General features: G+C 56.1%; 1 protein-coding gene across 3 annotated transcripts in view; it reads right to left on the bottom strand.

The window, feature by feature from the left end:
• Window positions 1-13794: 13794 nt before the first annotated feature.
• The window catches only part of DENND3 (DENN domain containing 3), a 48595-nt gene continuing 41519 nt past the window's right edge, over window positions 13795-20870 (bottom strand). Inside the window, exons 19-24 of one of the 3 annotated variants that reach the window (XM_032873465.1) lie at window positions 20411-20565; window positions 19196-19329; window positions 14662-14780; window positions 14439-14576; window positions 14052-14254; window positions 13795-13898 (exon numbers count right to left, since the gene is read on the bottom strand). In XM_032873465.1, coding sequence (XP_032729356.1) covers window positions 14054-14254; window positions 14439-14576; window positions 14662-14780; window positions 19196-19329; window positions 20411-20565 — 747 coding nt within the window. In that variant the 3' untranslated portion in view covers window positions 13795-13898; window positions 14052-14053. Of the gene's footprint in view, window positions 13899-13983; window positions 14255-14438; window positions 14577-14661; window positions 14781-19195; window positions 19330-20410; window positions 20566-20870 lie in introns of those variants that run through there. The other 2 variants (XM_032873466.1, XM_032873464.1) reach the window with 2 other exon arrangements.

Genomic DNA, 20870 nt, shown 5'->3' on the forward strand with positions numbered 1-20870 from the left:
AACCATTTTTGGGAAATCATGAGGGCAGAGCTCCAGGCGCGGCCTCGGCCCCTGGGACCTGCCGCCAGGCCTACCTCGGGTGCGTGGGACGCGGCCCCGGCCTCTTCTGACCTCTTCTGACCTCTCGGGCCTGCTGGGCCCACCCGACGCCGGAGTCGGGGCAATGGCGAAGTGATGTGAGTGTCTGGGACCTGAGGACGGTCCCCTCCCCCGCAGGACCTGGTGGGGTCTCGGCTCTGAGCATCTCAGCCAAACGCAGACTTGGGGGAAGGCACGCGGTTGATAGACGCCGCAGCTGCTGGGGAGTGCTTTCCAGACCATTCTCACGGCTGAGCAGTGCCTGTTTTTCTCACTTGGAACGACCGGTCTGAGCTTCCTGATGGCACCTGGACACAGACGATGGTCATACTTCGCTGCCTCAAGTTTTTTTTTTTTAATGAAGAACTTTCAGATGCATGAACAATCATGCCGCAATATCATTCTAGAGCAGATATATATACGTATATATATATTTCAAGAGGAGACTAAGCAGTTTTTAAATAAATTACTTGAATTTTCTGTGTATTCCAAGGACTGGCTATTTGGTGTGCTTGCCCGGCCTCTGGTCACGTCGCGTCTCGCAGCTGCTGGTGGCACGCGGTGCAGGTGGCGTTTTGGGTCCGCGTCGGTCCCCTTCCACCTCTGAGCTCATCTCCGAGAGCCGACCTCCCAGAGCCGGCGCCGGGAAGCGAGGGTTCTGCGCGTGTTCATGCGGGAGGCTGGCCTCGTGGACGCGGGGCGGGGACAGGGAGAGTCTGTCCGGCCTGGTGCGAAGCCCCAGTCTCCTGCTCCAGCTGGGCGGGCCCCCAGGACAGGTCCCTATCTCCAGCTCAGCCCATCCCCCTGGTGGCTTCCCAGCCCCGGCTCCTCCCGCCATGGGTCCTCCTGATCGCAGGGTCTGAGTAGCCGGCCTGCTCCCGACAGCCAAGAAAGCCAGTGGCAGGAGAGCAGCTGATCCAGGGTCGGGGGTGGGGGCTGGAAAAGTCCCGAATCCAGGTGTGCAGTGAAGCAAGCACATGTCTTGGGTCAGGAGGACCACTCCGGGGCGGGGAGGCTGGTGCTCCCAGACGTGGGAGCCCCATGGCTGCGTGGGCCAGGCGCTTGGGGCCTGGCCAGGTCTTGGTGTTCAGGCACTAGGGGGCTTACGGTGGGGCCGCCATCCACAAAGCGTGTTAACCCTGGACGTCCCGGCCGTCCCCTCACCATGCTCTGAAATAACACGGGCCCCAGAGGACACTCCGTTGGAAGCGGAAGGCGCGCCCCTCCCAGGACCAGCCGGCCCGGGGCGGGGCTGCCTCAGCAGATTCTGGTTGAATGTGGATGTTCTGACGGGTCTTCCTTACTCCTGGGTCTGGTCGGGGCGCAGACCTGTGGGGAGAGGGAGGTGCCTCGTGGTCTGGATCGCAGTCCCTCTCCGTAGCTGCCTTCCTGGGCCCTCGCTCCGGGTGGGAGCACAGAGGGACGCTCAGCCCACCCATGCGGGGAGATGATTTCAGGGTCGCACTGACTCGAGAGCCTCGAGTGTCTTAAGAGCCGCGAGGAGGACCTGGCGGTTTGCACGCGGTTGCGCTCTGGGGCTGGGGGGGGTGATTTCTAATGCAGTAGCCGGGGCGGACCTGGTGGGGACCCAGCAGGAGAGTGTCCCGGAATGGGCCATCTTCAGCCTGTGCCTGAGGGTTCTGCAGCAGGCCTGCAGGTGTCGGTGCGCGGGACAGGTGGCCCTGGGGCTCATGGGCACAGGTCCGTGGGCTGGGAGTGTAGCCTGGAGGGGTTCTGTTCAGTTGGTTGCTGTGTCATGGAAATGGGCTTATTACCAAAACAGGGTAACGTGGCTGACTTGCCCTTTTGTTCCCTGTAAAAGTCAACGAAGTGAATGTCTCAGATGACCCAAACCTGTGCAGCCAAAGCCTGGTCTGTGCTGGAACCTGTGTGGGGGCAGGGGGGCTCCGCCCCTGCACCTGTATCCTTGTCCTGTGTGACGCCGTTGTGACCTTCAGGTGGCTAAGGGTCCGCAGCGTCTGTCCCCGCCCTGGAGTCCCCTGTGAGCGCCAGGCCCCCCTCAGAGGTGCTCAGGTGTGTTCTTGCAGGTGCCAGTGTGTGGGGACGGGGTTCTCAGCCCACCTGTCTGTGGGGCTGCAGGAAGCAGGACGTGGTTAGGAAGCTGAGCTGAGCCTGTGAGCCCCCCAGGGTGGCCCAGCCTCGTGACGCTTCCATAGCACGTCTGACGGCAAGCTTCTGTCCTGTGGCTGCCGGTGGCTGCCGCAGCTGGAGGTGGTGACACCTGTCACTGCCCAAGTTCGTAGCACACCAGCTCCCACCAGACACCGCCTCCCAAACAGGCGTAGCCGAACTTTCCTTTTCACCAGCTGTCCGGCTCCTGTCACCCTGGGGAGGGTGGGGTGCGGGTGGCCGGGCCTCGCGGGTGGCTCATGCCGGGGACAGGCCAGTCTTCCCCATGTTGCATCCGCAGGCATCCATCTTCCTGTTTCCGGGCCTGGGGGGGCCGCTGGCCTGCTCCCCAAGCTCCCCGAGTGGGCATGCGGCTGGCGGTGGACTCGGCCCAGCACCTGCTGGGAAGTGGGGTCGATGCACCCCGGCCCTGAACGTGCATCACATCTGGGAGCCCAGCCTCAGCTGCTTCCTACCCCCTCACGGGAAGCCAGCCACCACCGTCCCTGCCCAAGCCCCCCAGTCTTGAGAGGGCCTCTTGGCCAGCCCGTGCTCCGGAGCCGGCGGTTCCTCCCGGACCTCGGGCTGCTGAGTCCCGTCGCTCTCCCCGGGGCTGTGGGCAGGGGCGTCTCTGATGCTGTGGACCAAGACGGTCTCTTGGTGGCAGAAGGACCGTTTGTTGGAAATGCCTCTTGTTACGGGACGAAGTCCCCATGCATCTCCGAACAACCCTATTTAGTTCCATTGCGATCTTGCCACAGAATTTTCTTATCAACTTATTAAGTTGGGTAGTGTAACAACTTGCTGATTTCAGCAACAATGTAAGTGTGTGTTAGACACACAGTGTCTTATGAGGAAAAGCGCTTATAAAGAAGAATAATAGCGGATATTAAGTTTTTATATTGGGTGCTAAGAAGGGGCCTGACGGTGTGTCTGGGTGCACCGAGCTTGCATGTCCGCCCGGTTCTGTCATGCACACAGTTCTGTCTGCAACGCTCAGTCTCCCCCCAGGGCCTCCCTGGGTCTGTTTTGCTGTAACTTTGTGGTTAAATCTTAATAAACCTTTCCCTACCAGGTGACCACGTGGGTGTGTCTGAGTCACTTCCCCGAAGCCCCTCCCTGTGCCTTCCTGGGGCTGGGCTGGGGACCCAGCCCCCCCCCTCCCCCTGTCCTGAGCCCAGGTGGGTCTGGTGGGGGAGGGCAGAGAGCCCCCAGGCCCACTGCTGTGTGAACAAAGTATGGGCTCAGGAAGTCTCCCCAGAACCCCTTCCCCACCAGTTCCCGAACCTGGGGGCCCGTATTGGAACCCCCATCTTCAGCCTGGGGGGGGGCCACCAGGACAGATCCCAAGCCAGAGGGGAGGAGGTCACAGCTCTGCCTGCCTCCCCGCCTGGGGGCGCCCAAGTGGGAGCTCAGACCCAGCCAGCTGGGGGTGGGCTGGGGGTGACTGCCGCCCAGCATGCTGGCTGGGGCCCCAGGACAGGTGTGGTCGCAGGTCTGTCAGCCCCTCCCTTGAAGAAGGAGCTGCTCAGAAGCTGGGCCTGTACCTCCAGCCACACAGGTAAGTAGCTGAAGCCTGAGATTCAGGATGCCTGGGCCTCGGCCTGGGTGGGGTCCTGGGCAGGGGAAGGTGTTGCCCCCCCCCCCCAACGTGGCCCAGAGGAAGTGAGGGTGGGGGCTTGCCCAAGGCCACTCGGCCAGTGATAGTTGAACCCAGGACAGGGTGCAGCAGAGGCTGGGTGGGGCCCCGGGAGGGAAGGAGGGGCCAGGGAAGGAGGGGGTGGTGGCCAGAGGCTGGAGTTCCCTGGAGCACCCTCGCCTGCAACCGCAAGCCTTCCTGCCGCCTGGAGCCACAGCGCCCCCTGCCGTCTGCCCAGCCTCCGCCAGCCTCCCCTAGTGCAGGTGCCACCCACCTGGCTGGGGGTGGGACAGAAAACTGGGGGTTGGAGGGGCAGTCCGCCAGACTCCGCACATGCTGATGTGTTTTTTTCTTACAAAAATGGAACCACACATGGGTTTGCGATCTACATGTTCTGTTGAGTAAAACCTTGATCATCTTATTTGCACATTTAGGTCTACATCTTTTAATAAGATCAACGGGGTCCGGGGGGCGGGGGTTGTGGCACCTTGGTGGCCCAGTCAGTTAAGCCTGCCTTCAGCTCAAGTCATGATTGAGCCCCACATCAGGCTCCCTGCTCAGCAGGAAGCCTGCTTCTCTCTCTCCCTCTCCCCCTGCTTGTGTTCCCTCTCTCACTGTGTCTTTCTCTGTCAAATAAATTCTTTAAAAAAAAGTTGAACAGAGGGTTTTTGTTTTGGGGGTTTTCTGGCTTTTGTTAGTGAAGTTTATATCTATCTACTGTGTAGATCTCTATCTTCCTAAAAGTGTAGCATTAATTTACTTTTTCTTGGTGATGCACTTGAGGATTTTCCTGGGAAGAGTGGGACACCTCAAATGGGACATACATAGACGAGAACACTTTATTTGTGAAGCAGTGAAGTTGTCCGTGAGAGAGCTCCCCTCTGGTTTTGACTCTGTCTGGACACCACTCTGGTTGTAATCATCAGTCTTTGCTTCCACTAACGTGGCTCTTTAACGCTATTAGGTCACTTCCAACGAAATGGAAAGGAGCAGACTGTGATCATCTTTAGATGAGGACGCCAGAGAGCAGAAGGCGGGCACACATCTATTCCAGGCTGTTAGAAATGATAGAAAACACACGTACACTCAAGACAAGAGAAGGAATCCTGGGCGGGTGGGAGCCGTCAGCCTGAGGGAGGAAGCCCAATCTGAAAGGCTCAGGGGTTCTTCTGCAAAAGGTTGGGAAGGCACCGAGGGGGCGGGGGTGGGGTGGGGGGCAACTAACTTGTCCCACAGCTCCCTGGCGGAAGGTGGCCGGGTCCCGGACTGAAGCCCTCACTGCCACAGCTCCTTGAACAGGCACAGGACGGTGCTGCCCCTGGCCGGGCCCACACAGTACGAAGTGAGCAGAGATCGGGCATCAACTCGCCAATTGGAAAACTGCATTGGTAACGTATATAATTGAAGTTTGATTGTGATTTATTATTTTCTTTTTGCTTTAAAAATTAGCTTTATTGAGGTCTGATTTACATGCAATAAGACTGACTAGTTTTAAGCGCACAGCGTTCCGACAAATGCATACAGTAGGAACTCATCGCTGCCGTCCCAGTCTCACGGCTCACGCGGACAGCCCAGCAGTTCACGCCTTGGGGTGTTTCCCGAGAGAAAGGAAAACCCAGAAACTTCTATCACACATGCTCACAGCCAGATGTCGTGTCACATGGAAAAGTGCTCCCCTCCTCCCGCCACTTCGAACTGACCATCCCGGGTCTGCGTTGTGTCACCGGAGAACCCTGCAGTGTGACGCGCTCCTCCCGCGTGCGCTGCAGTGCGCGGCCTGTGTGATTTCAGGTATCGCGCGTTTGTTCCCGCTTTGTTGCTGCTTAGGACCCGATGACGAGCGTCCACCCGTCCGCAGAGCAGCTGGTGGGCTCGGGGGTTTTGCCACTTCTCGGTTCCTGCAGACGCAGACTTTCCGATCTCACCGTAACTGCTGGAGTGGGTCTGCTGAGTCGAGTGCTGTGTGGTTTTAACTATTAAAAGCTACCGTAGGGCTTCCGGGTGGCTCAGTGGCTTGAGCGACTGCCTGCAGCTGAGGTCATGGTCCTGGAGTCCTGGGTTCGAGTCCGCCCTGGGCTCCCTGCTCGGCAGGGGTTCTACTTCTCCCTCTGACCTCCCCCCTCTCATGCTCACTCTCTCTCAAGTGAATAAATAAAAACTTAAAAAATAAAAAGCTACTGTACGTTCCCAGGGGTTGGTGGTGGACCCACGTCTCTGTGTTACCACAGTAACAAGCGAGGGCTCTGTGGCTGCACCTGCTGGCCTGCGTCCCGGCCAGGCCGGCTGACCCAGTGTCGGCCAGTGCTCCGCTGTGCAGCGCTACCCCAGTGGGGCTCCAGGGACACGTGGGCGCTCAGCATCTCCTGTGTTCGCCATCTTCCTCGGTGCAGTGTTGAACTCGACATTTTGTCCTGTTTTTAGTGGGTTTTTCTCATTACTCGGTTTCTAAGGGCCCAAGTCCTGATCAATATTTTCTCCTAGTCTCGGAGAGAGAGAGGTGTGCACCTTGTTCTGGAGTTCAGAGGGCAAGACTGAGTCTCTGCCCGGGAAGTGCGGTGTCTGCTGGGGGCGTTGGAGCTGCTCTGGGGCCGCCCGAAGCCCTTCCTGTTCCTGCTTTGTGGTTCTGATCCCGTCTCGTGCTCTTCCTGGATCTGTCGAGATGAGCCCGTGTTTGAGTTTGTTAATGTGGTGGTGAAGGACATCGTGGTCTCGCGTGCCGCACCCGTCTTACCTTCCTGGGATGGATTCTACCCCGTTACACGTATTATCCTCTTTACTTACTGCTGGATTTGAATTTCTAGAATGTTGTTAAAGATGTTTATGTTTATGAAGGGAAATGGTCCTGTTTTTGTTTCTGTTTTCCTTTGTAATGTCTGGTTTTGGTAGGAAGGTAATCATTACTATCATAAAATGAGATAGGGAAGAGCTCACTCATTTTTATAAAAAAAACTGGCAGAGAATTTACATGTTTTCCTTGTATGTTTGAAGGGTTTGTCAGTGAGCTTTTAAAGAGATTTACTTATTTTAGAGAGAAAACATTGAGGCGGGCACCAAGCAGAGAGAGAGAGAGAATCCCAAGCGGGCTCCGCGCCCTGCCCGGAACCCAACTCGGGGCTCGATCCCACGACCCTGAGATCATGACCTGAGCCGAAACCAAGGGTCAGACGCTCAACAGACTGAGCCACCCAGGCGCCCCCATCGGTGAATTCTTTAAGAAATTGTCTTCATGTGGAGCTCTGGAACTGGGGTTAACGGTCTTCGTCAGAAATGAGGCTCTTGGGGCTGTATGATTGGAATGAGCTTTGCTGCGTGCTTCTCAAATAATGCTTCCACTCCAGCCAAGCCGTCAAATTTATTAGCATCAGGTTCAAACTAGTCCCTTCTGATCTTTTTCAGCAGCTGTAGGATCCACAGTGATTTTTGTGTTCTGGTTTTTAGTGGAGGTGAGCGGACACACGGCGGCAGGCACAGCGTGCGAGCGTGAGTTTTGACCCGTGCCCACTCCTGAGTCGCAAACACACAGTCTGCATAGCAGACTGGAGTTTTCCCTCCAGAAGGTTCTCTCTTCTGCCCTGCACTTACACTGTGTCCCGCGTGCGCGCCGGTTAGCCATCGCGCGTCCGCTGGGATGAGCGCGGGCGCCACGGGTAGCTCTGCCCGTTCGGAGGAAAGGCGAGTGGAAGCAGGGGTGTGCAGCCTTCCCGCCTGGCTGCTTTCACGCGGCACGCTGCCTCTGGGAGTGTGCACACTGCTGAGTGCCACACGGGCCAGTCTCTCCGCACTGACGAGAGGACAGGCCGCCTCCACTCTCGGGCTGACGCGTGTCTCCAGTGTGGCGCTGTTAGAAGCAGAGATGCTGTGGACACACTCGTGGGAGTGTCTCTGTAGACACGGGTGTTCATTCCTCTCAGGTAAAACACGAGGTGGGGGGGTGCCTAGGGGGCCCAGTCGGTAAAGCGTCTGACCCTTGATTTCAGCTCAGGTCACGATCTCAGGGTCGTGAGTTCAAGCCCCGTGTTTGGATCCCTGTTCAGTAGGGAGTCTGCTTGGGATTCTCTCTCTTGCTCTAAAATAAGTAAATCTTTAAAAAAAACCAAAAGAAAGAAAGAAAGAATAAAACCCCGAGGTGTGGAATTGTGGAGTTGTATGGTAGGTTTGTGCCATGTAGAAACTGGCAAACGGGTGCCTGGGTGGCTCAGTCAGTGAATTGTCTGCCTTTGGTTGAGGTCATGGTCTCGGGGTTCTGGGATCGAGCCCTGCGTCAGGTCCCCGGCTCAGTGGGGAGTCGGCTGCTCCCTCTCCCTGTGCCTCTCCCCGAACCCCTCTGCCCCGGCTGTGTGCTCACTTGCTCTCTCAAGTAAATAAAACCTTAAAAAAAAAAAAAAAAAGGAAAAGAAAAAAGAAAAACAATTGGCAAACAGTTCTCCCCAGTGGCTGTGCTGTTTGCATGCGGCAGTGGGCGATCGCCGTCACACATGGTAGTTCCTTTTGCTTCGTACCCTCATCTGCGTTCGTTCTTGGGACTCTAATGTGAGCTACTCTGATGACTGTCGGGTAGAGCTTCACTGTGGCTTAATGTCTCTCCTAAATGACTAATGAGTTTAAGCATCTTTTCAAATTGGCATCTGCTTATCTCCGTTGGTCAAGTATCCTTTGCCCATTGCTTAATTGGGTTGTTTGTATTGATTTGTAAACGCTCTTTATATGTCACGGGTATAAGTCTTTGTCAGATCTAGCATGTCAATATTTCCTTCCAGCCTGGTTTTTTTTTTTTTAACTTCTTAATGATGTATTTCAATGATGTCCAATTTATCACTTTTTTTCTAGTTAGCTTTTATTGTGTTTTCTCTAAGATGCCTTCATCTGTACCAAGGGTGCGAAGATGTTCTGTGTCTGTTTTGTAAGTTTTAGCTTTACGTCTAGATGAACCACCCGGAAGGATTTTTTTGGGAGTGAGATTAGGGTTGAGCTTCCTCCTGTTTCCATACATTTACCCAGTTGTCGCAGCCCTGTTGGTTGAAAAGACTTGCTACTGGCCTGTCTGGCGATTTCTGTTGACGGTCAGCTGACTGTGTCTACATCCTGTTCCATGCCATCGATCTATTTATGCCCACGCTCTTACCGTCTTAATCACTGCTGCTTGGCGGGGGGGGAGCTTTAAATCACATGGTGTGAGTTCTCTAGCTCCAATCTTTTCCAAGGTTATCTTGACTATTCAACTTGGGGTTTCCATGTGTGCGTGTACACCTGAGCGTGTCAAATTGTCAACGTACGTATGTTTAAATTGTGTTGGGGTTCGGATTGGAATTACCTCGAATGTACTGGGTTGACTTGTAGAGAACTAACGTCTTTACAGTATTTAATCTTCTCATCCATAAACATAGTATACTTTTTTATTTAGGCTTTTTAAAATCTCAGAACTATTCTGTGTTCTTAGTATACCAGTCTAGCACATCGGCTTCATTAAATTTATTCCTATGTGTTTTGAATGTGATCATAAGTCATATTTTTACATTTTTTAAAAGATTTTATTTATTTGACAGAGAGAGATCACAAGCAGGCAGAGAGAGAGGAAGGAAAGCAGGCTCCCGCTGAGCAGAGAGCCCGACGCGGGGCTCGATCCCAGAACCCTGAGATCATGACCTGAGTTGAAGGCAGAGGCTTTAACCCACTGAACCACATAGGCGCCCCTAAAAAAGAGATTCTTTAGGATTTCTGTAATCAGTATGTGGACAAAGACAGTTTGTTCTTCTAGTCCAACCTTTTAATCATTCATCTTTGCCTTCGTGCGAAGGCCAGGACCTGCGGTGTGGTGTTGAATGGGGGGATGAAAGCGCTCGTGCCTGTTCCCGGCCTTGGAGGGGAGCAGCCGGACCACGGCCGTCAGGTGGGCCATCTGAGGAGGTTCCCCTCTGTTTGCTGGAATGTTTGTTATGGACGATTATTTTATTCCATCAGTATTTTCCTGCATCTGTTGAGACGACTTTGGCTTTTCTCCTTTATTCCGCTAATACGTGCATTTACAGATGGCCGATTGTTAAATCAACTTTGCAATCCTGGGCCCAGCCCCACTCGGTCATGCTCTGTTATCCGTTCAAAATGTTGCTGAATTCAACTGGCTAAGAGTTCGTTCAGGCATTTTGCATCTGTGTTGTGAAGGGAACCGATGTGTACTTTTATTTTCCTCTAAGATGATCTGTCGGATTTTAGTACAACATGGGGCTGGTCTCCAGAATGGGTCAGGAGGTGATCCCTGTCGTTCAGACGGACTTGTGTGGGATTCTAGGACTCCGTGCTTAAGAGTGCACTAGAATTCACTGTGACACCCACAGGGCCCGGGGTTTCCTGGGAAGGTTTTTGACTAAAGTCAATTTCCTTAATAGATGTAGAAGTATTAAGATTGTCTATTTCTTCTTGTATAATTTGTACATTTCACCAAATTTATTGCCATAAAGCGGTTCCCTTACTGTTTTGATGTCTAGAAGATGTCAGCCCATCTCTTGTTCATGGTAGTGGTTATGTGTGTCTGCTCCTTTTCTCTTGTTGGTGTTATGAGAGTTTACCAATTACTTTACAGAACCAACTTTTGGCTTTGTTCATTGCTTTCCATTTCATTGATTTTGGTCTTATCTTTGTTATTTCCCTCCTTTGCATATTTGGGATTAAATATGCTTTTATTTTTTGTCTATATTTTCATGATGGAAGTTTAATTTTAAACCTTTCTTTTGATAGAGGCACTTAAAGCAATAACTTTTCTCTAAGCACTGCCTTAACTGCATCCCATGAATTTTGTATTATTTTGATTTCCTGTGTGATATCTTTATTTGACCATTAGGTTATTTTATTTTTTTTTAAAGATTTTATTTATTTGAGAGACAGAGATCACAAATAGGCAGAGAGGCAGGCAGAGAGTGAGGGGGAAGCAGGCTCCCTGCTGAGCAGAGAGCCTGACGTGGGGCTTGATCCCAGGACCCTGAGACCATGACCTGAGCCGAAGGCAGAGGCTTAACCCACTGAGTCACCCAGCGCCCCAACCTTTAGGTTATTTGGAAGTAATGTTTAATTTCCAACATGATTTTAATTTGGGGATTTTGAGGGAATTGCTGCTGTTGATTCCTAATTTAAGTTTGGGCTGGTCTGAGAACACGTCCCGTAAGACTTAAATCTTTGCACTTCATGGTCCAGCATTTGATCTAGCTTGAGGAACACTCTGTTTGCTAGAAAAGAAGGGGGATTCTGCGGTGTGGGGTGTAGCGTTCTGTAATGTCAGGTCGCACTGGCAGACGGTGACAAACTTTGTGTCGTCACTGAGTTTTTGTTTACTGGTTCTCCCACTTACCGAGAGGAGGGTGTGAAAATCTCCCGACTCCTAGTGTGGATTCGTTCTACCATGTTCACGTCCTGCCTGTTACACACAGGATTATCACCTCTCAGGAACTAGTAACCGTCTCAAGGACCTGAACTGCCTTTCTCACATGCGCACACTTCAGCAGGAGGCTCTGTCTTGACGGGAACCGCGGTGCCGCGACGGTGCCGTCTGCCTGGTGTGCTTGCTCCGGCTCTCCCCGCTCTCCCCGCCCCCCACCCCACCCCAGCCCCAGCCTCGGTGTATTTGAAGTGTGTGTCTTGTAGATGACGAGTGTGTTGGTCTGCGTCTTCTGTTCTTCTAATGACACCTGTCACTGCCTTTAGGGCCCGCCCTAACCCAGGATGACCTCATCTAGAGATCGACAGGGCCACACCCACAGGACATGTGGTCAGGACATGGACTGGCCTTTCCGGGCCACTACAGCTGCTATCACGTGCTTACAAGCTCGTTCTGAGCATTTTCACAGGTGCCCAGTAAAGCAGCCTGGCTAGAGTGTTCTCTGGGCTGGTCCTGGGCCCAGCGGGGGAGTGCCCTTATTAGTCGCCATGCCAGCCCAGGAATTCCAGGACTAGGGCACCCAGCCCCTCTTTTCCGAGGCAAAGAAACCCAGAGCTCTGGAGTCCTGCAGGCTCAAGGCCACACTGCAGCCCCGCAGTTAGTAGCGCAAGTGAGAAACAAGCTCCCGAGTGTCTGAGCCTGAGCCCCTGGGGACCCCAGGGCTTCCAGACGTTTCTAGGCAGCAGACACAGCAGGGCACCTCTGCCCGGCTCTCTGGCCAAGCCCTCCCCAGCCCTGCAGGGAAAGCACCTCATCTTCCTAAGGAACCTTCTAGAAACGGACGGAAGTCAGTCATACGCTTTTAATTCAGATGTTACACTCACATCCGATTCCAAGGTTGTCACTGAGAGTGGCCAACGCGTTCGCATCTTCAGAGTGGCTCCTGACGACCAGGCTGAGGGACCATCTGTGCAGTGTCAGCGGGAGTGGGGCAAGCCTGCCACTGGCGCCGTAGCCCAGGGCTGCACCCCAAAGCCAGCTTTCTCTTCTCTTGTTCAAGATACGGCTGGAGCACTGAAATCCTAGTAGCCTGGCTTCCCATTCAAGATAAACACTTTTTTTTTTGGTACCAACTTAATTCCAGTTTCTGGAGCCAAGGCGGGGAAGGCATCGTCTCACGGATGGCAGCTCCCGTGGGGCTTCCCGTGACAAGGCGTTCAACATGGACCGTCCCCCGAGCACAGAGGAGACGCTGAAGGCAGAAAGTGATCTTTCACCTTAACAGCCCCCACCGGCCCCTCTGTCACTGTCATGTAAGATCTTGGAAATTATCACCAAGAGTAAAGGGAACGAAAAGTCGGCATTAAAGTAACTGGAAGTGCGCTTCGTGTGAATCCAGGGCAAACCCCAAACGGCCCCGGCTTACTTTAGGAGCTGTCGCCCACCAGCGAATGTGGGGAAAGTGAGGGTCTCGGACATCAGCGTTTAATAAACGAAGGAATTTATTATCGACAGGTAAAAATAGCTGGTTACGTGTGGACTGACAATCAATAATTTATGAGTGTTTCTGACCGGATTTGACTGTAATTTTTCACATGTTCACAAAAGCAGAATTCAACCTTGTGTCCTTTGCTATGGCAGAGTCTCCCTTCCAGAAGTCAGGAACACCCCTTCTTCGTAAGCACAGTCACGGGGGCGTGAGCCCACCTGGCTGTTCTCTGCACCACATTCCCAGAACACCCCAAAATCTGGGTCTGTGATGTGGACCACGCAAACCACGTAAGTTCTGCAGAGCAAGGCCTGGTCTAAGCTTTCGTCTGGAGGCTCCGGACACTCTGAGCTCAGCCCCATCCCGGAGGCTGGCAGATACCCTCTGACCTTTCAGAGTCAGCGAGGCCTCTGAGTCCGACAAGCCCAGGGCAGAGGGTCCAGCGGCCCCATCTGAGGCTGAGCTCATGGTGGGTCCATCGGGGGACAGGGACAGACCCTCATTTGGTGCTGTCAGGGGGATGCTCCCTCCTGGACACTGAGGGAGGGACATCTCAATATTATAGTAAAAATGTGTAAGAGGTCTTTTTTTGCAAATACTTATTTATAGCTAATAAGATCATTTCAGATAAATAACGGACCATCTACGGCAATAGACAAGATGCAGATGGTTGAAATATATGGGACTGAGTGGCAGCAACGTCACTAGAAAATTCGATCATGGATGCTCTTTTAGGTGGAACTCCTCACCGGTGACCTTTGGTAGCACAGTCTCTCTAGGTCTCTTCATTATAAAGACTGGACATTAGTTAAAGAAACACAGACCTGGCCTCAGCCCAGCCTGGCCACACACCCTGAGCCCGGTGCTGTCCTGGGTCACCTGCTCTGAGCGGGCCCAGCAAGGGCAGCCACCAGTCTCTTTAGCCACAAAGTTGTCATTTAAAAAGCGCCTCCTCTCACGCACGTGCTGGAAATAAGCGGTCAGCCCAAGGCTGTCGGTCCCCTCGCTGATGCTCACTGTACACTTGAACGAACGAAGCAGAGGAAGCCACACCAGGGACTTGAGGTCATGCGTGATGGGGCTGAATCACTTTCCTCCCGCTCTGGTGCCGGCCCCTAGTCGTGAGTTCTGGAACTTTCTAGACAACACACAGGGTAACCTCACGGCAGAGCCTATGAGCAAGTTGATCCAGCTGCCTGCCGGAGAAGCACCCCAAGCTGGCTGCTGGAATCAGGAGCGCGGCACACCGCCCTCCCCCACGGGGGGCCGGACTGGCTCCCCTCCCCCACCTTCCTGGGGGGGGGCGCCGGCAGGGGCGGGACACAGCGCTGCTCAGCACGTCCACCCACGTTTACTCGACTTTCCAGATGGCGATCTTCCCCTCCCCACTGCCCGACCCGCTCAGCACGTATCTGTCCTCCGCCGAGCACAGGGTCTTCACCGTGTCCACGTGGGCCACCAGCTCCTTTTCCACCGTCTTCCTCTCAGCGTCAATCACGTAGATTTTCCCTTTGGACTTGCCCTGGGCCAGGCCTGTGCCACCTACCCAGATCTGCCAGGGAGAAACGGAGGGGGCGTCGGCCACACGCAGACTGTCCCGGGAAGGGAGACCCCTGGAGGTGTGCTTTACCCAGTACACCCCCGAATCCGAGTCCTTCCTGGACAGGCCGCGAGGGGACGCGGCCAGGGCGAGAGCTGGGACCCGGGGGGGGGGGGTGCGTGGCTCCCCGCCTTACCTGCTTCTTCACCCTGATCATGCAGCTGACCTCGGAGCAGTCCTGGAGGCGGACCGCCTGAGGGCGCTGGGTCAGGTCCTTTAGGCTCCAAGTGTAGACGCTGTCGAGGCCAGCACAGGCCGCCCAGAGCTGCTCCTGCTGAAAGACAGGTCACGGTGTGGCTGCCGGTGGCCCTCCGCCCCGGGGAGCCCGCCCAGACAGACGCTGCAGCCCGGACAGATACCTCCGGGAGGAGCTGGAAGCTGAGGAAGGACGTGCTGATGTCCTTGAAGTTCTCGCTGATCTTCAGTTCCTGACAAAGGAGTCCACTGGACGTCATGGCCACGATACTGCTCCCGGTGCCTGCAGAAGGAAGGGCGAGCGTGAGGCCCGGGGGGCGCACCCGGGCACAGGGATGAAGCCACTCGAAATGTCACCTGGGCAGCTGGCAGGAGCCGGCATCGGCCGAGTGCGCCCAGCAGCCCCGGGGGCCGTCTCCCCGCTGTGACTGACGGGGAGCCCGCCGCCCGCCGCGCCTTCCGAGGCCCCGCAGACCCTGTGGGATCACGTTACCACTGGGAAGCCTTCCCCCACCGAGCCCCAGCCAGTCCTTCTCCCGTCGCAGATGAGAATTCAAAGTGACAACGCCACAGGTCGCCAAGTGCGTCTCCATCTGTGACTCAGACAATGTCTGTGACCCGAAAGCCGCTGCAGCTCGACAGCCTCAGGCGGCTGGGCAGCCCGAGACTTGCCCTGCTGGGACGGCGCCCTGGCCCCTGCACTGAGGCTGCCGCACCAGCACCCGGACACGGGGGCAGGCAGGCGCCGCCTCGGGGGCTGCCCCAGGTGGATGCACAGGGAGGGGGAGCCCGCAGGCGGCCGCAGGTCCCCTCGGGCACCCCTGGCCGTGGTTGCCCCAAAGACTTGGAAGCTCAGCGGGGTTCTCAGTCATGGAAAGCGAGAGCTGCCCTCACCCTCTCCTTCCTGCTTCGACGCTTGGGTCAGGGTGGTCTCCCCCAAGCAAAACCTGGTCCTGCAGATGGCCTGTCGGCCAGCTGCACTGTTAGCCACTTGGACCAACCGGTGAGGCCCCTGTGATACCGCAGCTGGCCAGGAACCCCGGGCCCGCCCCATGGAAGGCACTTCTGGCCCCCAGGGCCCCCGTCAGTGCACTGGACACAGAGCCCCAAAAGGGGTCCTGATAAGAAGGGGCCCAGGACAGGACGAGGCTCAAGAGGGGCTCAGCAGGACAGCGACAGAGGAGGGCTCCCGTCCCTGGCCCCTCGCATCCCATGGCCGCTGACGAGCTCCGCCGCGCGAAGGGCCATACTCTAGTTCACTTTGCAAATGAAGACACGGACTCCAGAGAGGCCGCAGCCTGAACCACGGCGGGTGGGAACAGGTCTGCTTCGCCCTCAGACGCAGAGCCCGAGCAAGGGCAGCCGGCCACGCAGCCCTCGGGGAGGATGCGGACGTCCGAGGTGGCCTTGCTGGGCTAGAGAGGATGGCCACAGCCCCTCAGGCTCACCTCACCAAACGCCTGGGGAGGAGCGGGGCGCACCACCTGGCCGGCCCTCCCTGTCAGGCCTGCCTCCGAGCACACACGTGCACACGCGCACACACGTGCATGCACTCTGGAGATCAAGCCTGAGACCTACGTCCTTGAAGAGAGAAGTAAACTCCTACCAAGTACCCAGACCCAGGCTCTCCTTGCCGGTGCTTCCCGGTTCTCCACAGGACCCCGAGGAAGAAGCGTTCTCGCGCTATGTCACGGTCCACCTTGCTCAAGGGTCTGGTTCGGGGCTGCCAATGTGGCTGGGAAGAGAAGGAATACCCCCAAAATGAGGGAGCCCAAAAATGTACGTATAATTCTCAAATCCTTGGCCGACTCCTAAACTGTGTATAAACAGAGAAGGCAGAAGCAGAACAGCTCAGAGTTGGAGCTCATCCAGCTAGGAGGGCTGCATACATACCGCAGGCATCCCCTTGCGACCCCAAAAGAGCCACGCTTACGGAAGTGAAGACCACACACGAGAACGTGTGTCACGTGCTCCAGGACTAAGCTCAAAAGTGAAATGTGTTTAACCCAGAAAAGCGGAACACCAAGCCTCTGCAGGATTAGGACTGGCCAGTAAGTGATTCAGTGACCTTTCGGAACAAAGCCTAATGATCTCGAAAGAAGGCTGTAATCTGCTCTCCTAGACATGTCCACAACAGCCAGGATATGACAAGAACTCCTGCACACGTGACACACGAGGACACGAATGCAGCAGAAGAAACAGCACACAGAAGCAGACCCACAGATGACTCAGGATCTGGCAGAGAACAACCTCGACCCACAATTACAAATAAATTTAAAAACTCACAGGAAGATAGAGGACGGGTGGAAATAAAGACTTTAGAAGAGAAATGGAAATTTTGGGGGCTGAAATGAAAATTTGCTGGACAGGTCCAGCAGCAGACAGGACACTGATGATGAAAAGTTAAGGTCTTAACCAAGCTAAACACAGGAAAGGAAGGAAAGAATTACAGCTGTGCGGAGGCCTGGGCGACATGATCAAGTAGCCTACTATGTTAGAACATTATTGTATATGTTTACATCACGCTCTGATTCTAGAATACGTATGTGTGTATACGTTCACAGACACACATACATACACACACAACGAAAATCCCAAAAGACACGGAGAAAGGATGGACAAAAGAAATACTAGAAGGGAACAGTTAAAAGTCTCCCCCGCTCATGAAAGTAAACCACAAGTGAGACAGATGAGAAGACCTTCACCCCTGAGCACGCTACAGCCTGACGCAGCCTCAGAACCCAGACACGATGTGCTCAGCCGAACAACAGGAATGACTTCTCGTCAGGAACACACAACCTACATGACAACAGAAAGAGATTTCTAAACCGTGGGGGGATCCAGTCCGTCAGCCTGGAATTCACTTACAGCAGACTCAGGTCATAAGAAATTCTAAGGGAGATGTTTAATGCTAAGGGAAGCGATGCCCGAAGGAAACCACGAACGGACTTCTCCAGAAGCGGTTAAATGTTCGGGCAAAAATCAGTACTTATGCAAAAACTTTAAAAATATTTTCGGAAGGGGGCACCTGGGTGGCTCAGTGGGTTAAAGCCTCTGCCTTCGGCTCAGGTCATGATCTCAGGGTCCTGGGATCGAGCCCCGCATCGGGCTCTCTGCTCAGCGGGGAGCCTGCTTCCTCCTCTCTCTCTGCCTGCCTCTCTCTGCCTGCTTGTGATCTCTCTCTGTCAAACAAATGAATACAATCTTTAAAAAAATTTTTTTGGAGGTTTATCACAAAAAAAGATACTGCTTTTAACAACAGTCGCCAAAGGGGCAGGAAGAGGTCAATGGAATTGCCGATGCGGCCGTGAGCTCCCTATGTTCCGCATTCAGGCTGCTAATTGCAATCCTTCGAGCAACCACAAGAAAGTGAAACCAAAAAATGGAGAGCTAAGATGACACTAAAGTAAATTAAATATAAAAAATTCTCCTTTCCTACCTTTAGACGGAGTAACAAAAGCAAAGGGGGAAGGTGGGAAAGGGAGGGGGTGCAGGGGACGGCGGCCTCCCGCGTGAGCTGTCGGCACGGCGCTCGGAGTGAGCAGACCGGCACGCGGACATTTCTGCACAGCACACGCGCACACGCAGGGCACACGCACAGGGCACACGCGCACCGGCACATGGCTGGGAAGGCACTGCGGCCACCGGGGGGGCTGCCGCCACACACAGCCACGAGGGCGTCGACGGTAAAAGCCAGCGGGTTTGGTGAAGATGCCAGCGACCCAGAACCCTCCTACGCGGCTGGCGGGAGCGCCACGCGGGGCAGCAGCTTTGAAGGAGAGTCTGACGGCATCTCTAAGGGGTGAACACGGGGTCACTCGCGGGTGCCGTCGCGGGTAATTGCACAACCACATCGACCTCCCCAAGAGGAGCTGGAGCCAGACATCGCAGGTGGCCTGAGCACACGAGACTCGCGAACCGCGCGGCCATGGCGTCCATGCAGGGAAGGCCCAGGACAGGTGACACGGCGGCAGAATCCACAACGGGTGCCCTGTGGGCGGGCGCTGCCCGGGACGCGGTGCAGGGGAGCCTCCCGCGGTGATGGAGACGCCTGGGCCCCTGGGTGGTTCTGTGGTTGTGCTTCAGTCCACAACCAACAAAACGAGGTCAAGCCTTTTACCTCATGTAAAACAGGCTTCGAGTCCAGAAAGCTGCGCTCGTGACCAGGGCCCTGGCATGTGGCACAGCCAGGGAAGGCTTGGGAGTGCAGAGGATCTGGGAGGCTCAGAGATGCAGGACCCGTGCCTCCAGCCCCAGCCCCTGCTTGTCCCCGTCACAGCCCGGCAGGGTGCCCGGCCGATCTCCACAGACACTCCCGGGGTCTGGGTGGAGACGCGCCTGGCAGGGGGGACGTGGGCCACACACAGAGTGACGGGGCCACAGGGGGCTCCTGGAAGGAGCAGTGATGATTCCCGAGGCACGAGCTGTATTCACGCCCCAAGCAGGGCTCAGCGAGAGCAGAGGCGAGCAGGAGGGAGAGGCAGCAGGTGGAAGGACGCTGGCGTCCTGGTGGCCGTGGAGGAGGCCTGAGAAGCCGCCAGCACGGGAGGGGAGCAGGGAGCCAGCGAGCACAGAGCAGGCCGAGCTGGAAGGTGGGAAGGTGCACAGCAAAGGACGTCGGCCGCGAGCTCGCGTTCCGTCTCCTCTTCCCGGAGCGGGGCTCCGGCACCCGGGGACGGCAGGGGCCCGAGGACTTACAGCACCAGAGGCAGCCGTCATGCAGGCTGATGGACGAGAGCCTGCCCCCGGGCAGCTGGAACCTGTCAGTCACCCGCAGGGTGCTTGCATTCCACGCCAGGACGGTCCCGTCCGCGCTGCTCGAGTACACCTTGCTGGGGGTGTGAACACAACGTAAGTTCGGCGGCAACACGCCCAGAGCCCAGGGTCCCCGTCCCGTCCCAGCAAACGCTGCCCGCTGGACAGAACAAGTAGTTAGGATGGGACCCACGCGGCAGGCGCGGGTGGTCTCCTGAGGGTGCCTCTCGTCGCCCCACAGCGTCTGCTGCCTGCTCTGCAGAACCGTGACACGACCACGGAGTCAAGTCTAGCCCCTGACGCAGGGCACCAGCCGGTGCGAGGCGCGGCCCCTTCACCTCCCAAGAGTGATTAATCTTCAGCTCAGTTCCTTGTGTTCTGAGCCGGGCCCCACTGAGGACAGGCGGTGCCCCTAAAACTCAGGGGACAAGGCATGGAGGAGAGCAGCTGAGCTGGGGGTGCCTGTGCCCCGTGACCGTGCTCCCGGAGCCTCCGCCTCCTTCCTAGAGGGAAATGGGACCCCTCCGCGTTCTCCACTCCCCCTGGGCACCTGCTGTGTGCCAGGCCCGGTTCTAAGCACAGGACCCACAGCAAAGACAGAACGACGGGTGCCAGCCTCTGAGCAGACGTGCTGAATATGGCGGGACAGCGGAGGAAGCAAATACACCTGACAGCACTGTATCCCCAAAAAGACAGGCAGGAGTCCTAACCCCCAGGACGTCAGAGTGCGGCCGTCCTTGGACACAGGGCCCTCAGGGAGGCATTCGAGTCAAAGCTGACGGTGGGGCCCGAGCCCAGCGTGGCTGGCGTCCTTACAGGGGAAACTGTGACGCGGGCAGACAGAACCGTGTGACGTGTGTGCAGCCGCGGGCTTCGGGCAGACGCCCAGACACCAGGAGCGGGCGAGCAGGGCCACGTGCCAGCCGCGCTCACCCTGCATGTGGCCCGCAGGAGCGACCCGCTCCCCCGTGCTCAGGGCCAGCAACGAGTGAGAACGTCACCCAACTTGGCTCATGACGGACCTGCTTGCTTCGCTCTACGTGGCCGGCCCGGCCTCCGCAGGCAGTCGCCCACCATGACTGTGAGCCCCTCCGGCTCGGGGCTCGCCACCCACCCAGGAGCCCCGGGGCCCCTTCCCCCCGCAGAGCCCGGTGGTACCTGGGCGTCCCACTCTGCACGGCCAAGTCTGTGACGCTGGAGCGGTGGTCGGTGAGCTGCTTGTTGCAGGACATGCTGTGGACGTTGATGATGTAGATGACCGAGTCCTCGGAGCCGACCCACACCTGGTTCTGCTCCGCCATCACCATGCAGTTCTGACACAGGGCGGGGAGAGACCGCCGTCGGCTGCGAGGGCCCAGCCTCTGCCTCGCTGCCCCCCCACCCCGCACCTCTGCTCCGGGTCACACGGGAGCCGTTCCTGTGCACGCTGGTCATGTTTTGTCCACGGACCAGTGTGTAAACTTGTTATGTAGTTTTTTTCCCCAAGATTTTATTTATTTGACAGAGGGAGAAAGAGCAACAGAGGGAGGAGAAGCAGACCTCCCGCGGAGCAGGGAGCCGGATGTGGGGTTCGATCCCAGGACCCCGGGAGCATGACCTGAGCCGAAGGCAGACACTA

This window comes from Lontra canadensis, unplaced genomic scaffold (assembly GCF_010015895.1).
Source record: "Lontra canadensis isolate GAN:19392208 unplaced genomic scaffold, GSC_riverotter_1.0 scaffold49, whole genome shotgun sequence".
Taxonomy (NCBI): Eukaryota; Metazoa; Chordata; class Mammalia; order Carnivora; family Mustelidae; genus Lontra; species Lontra canadensis.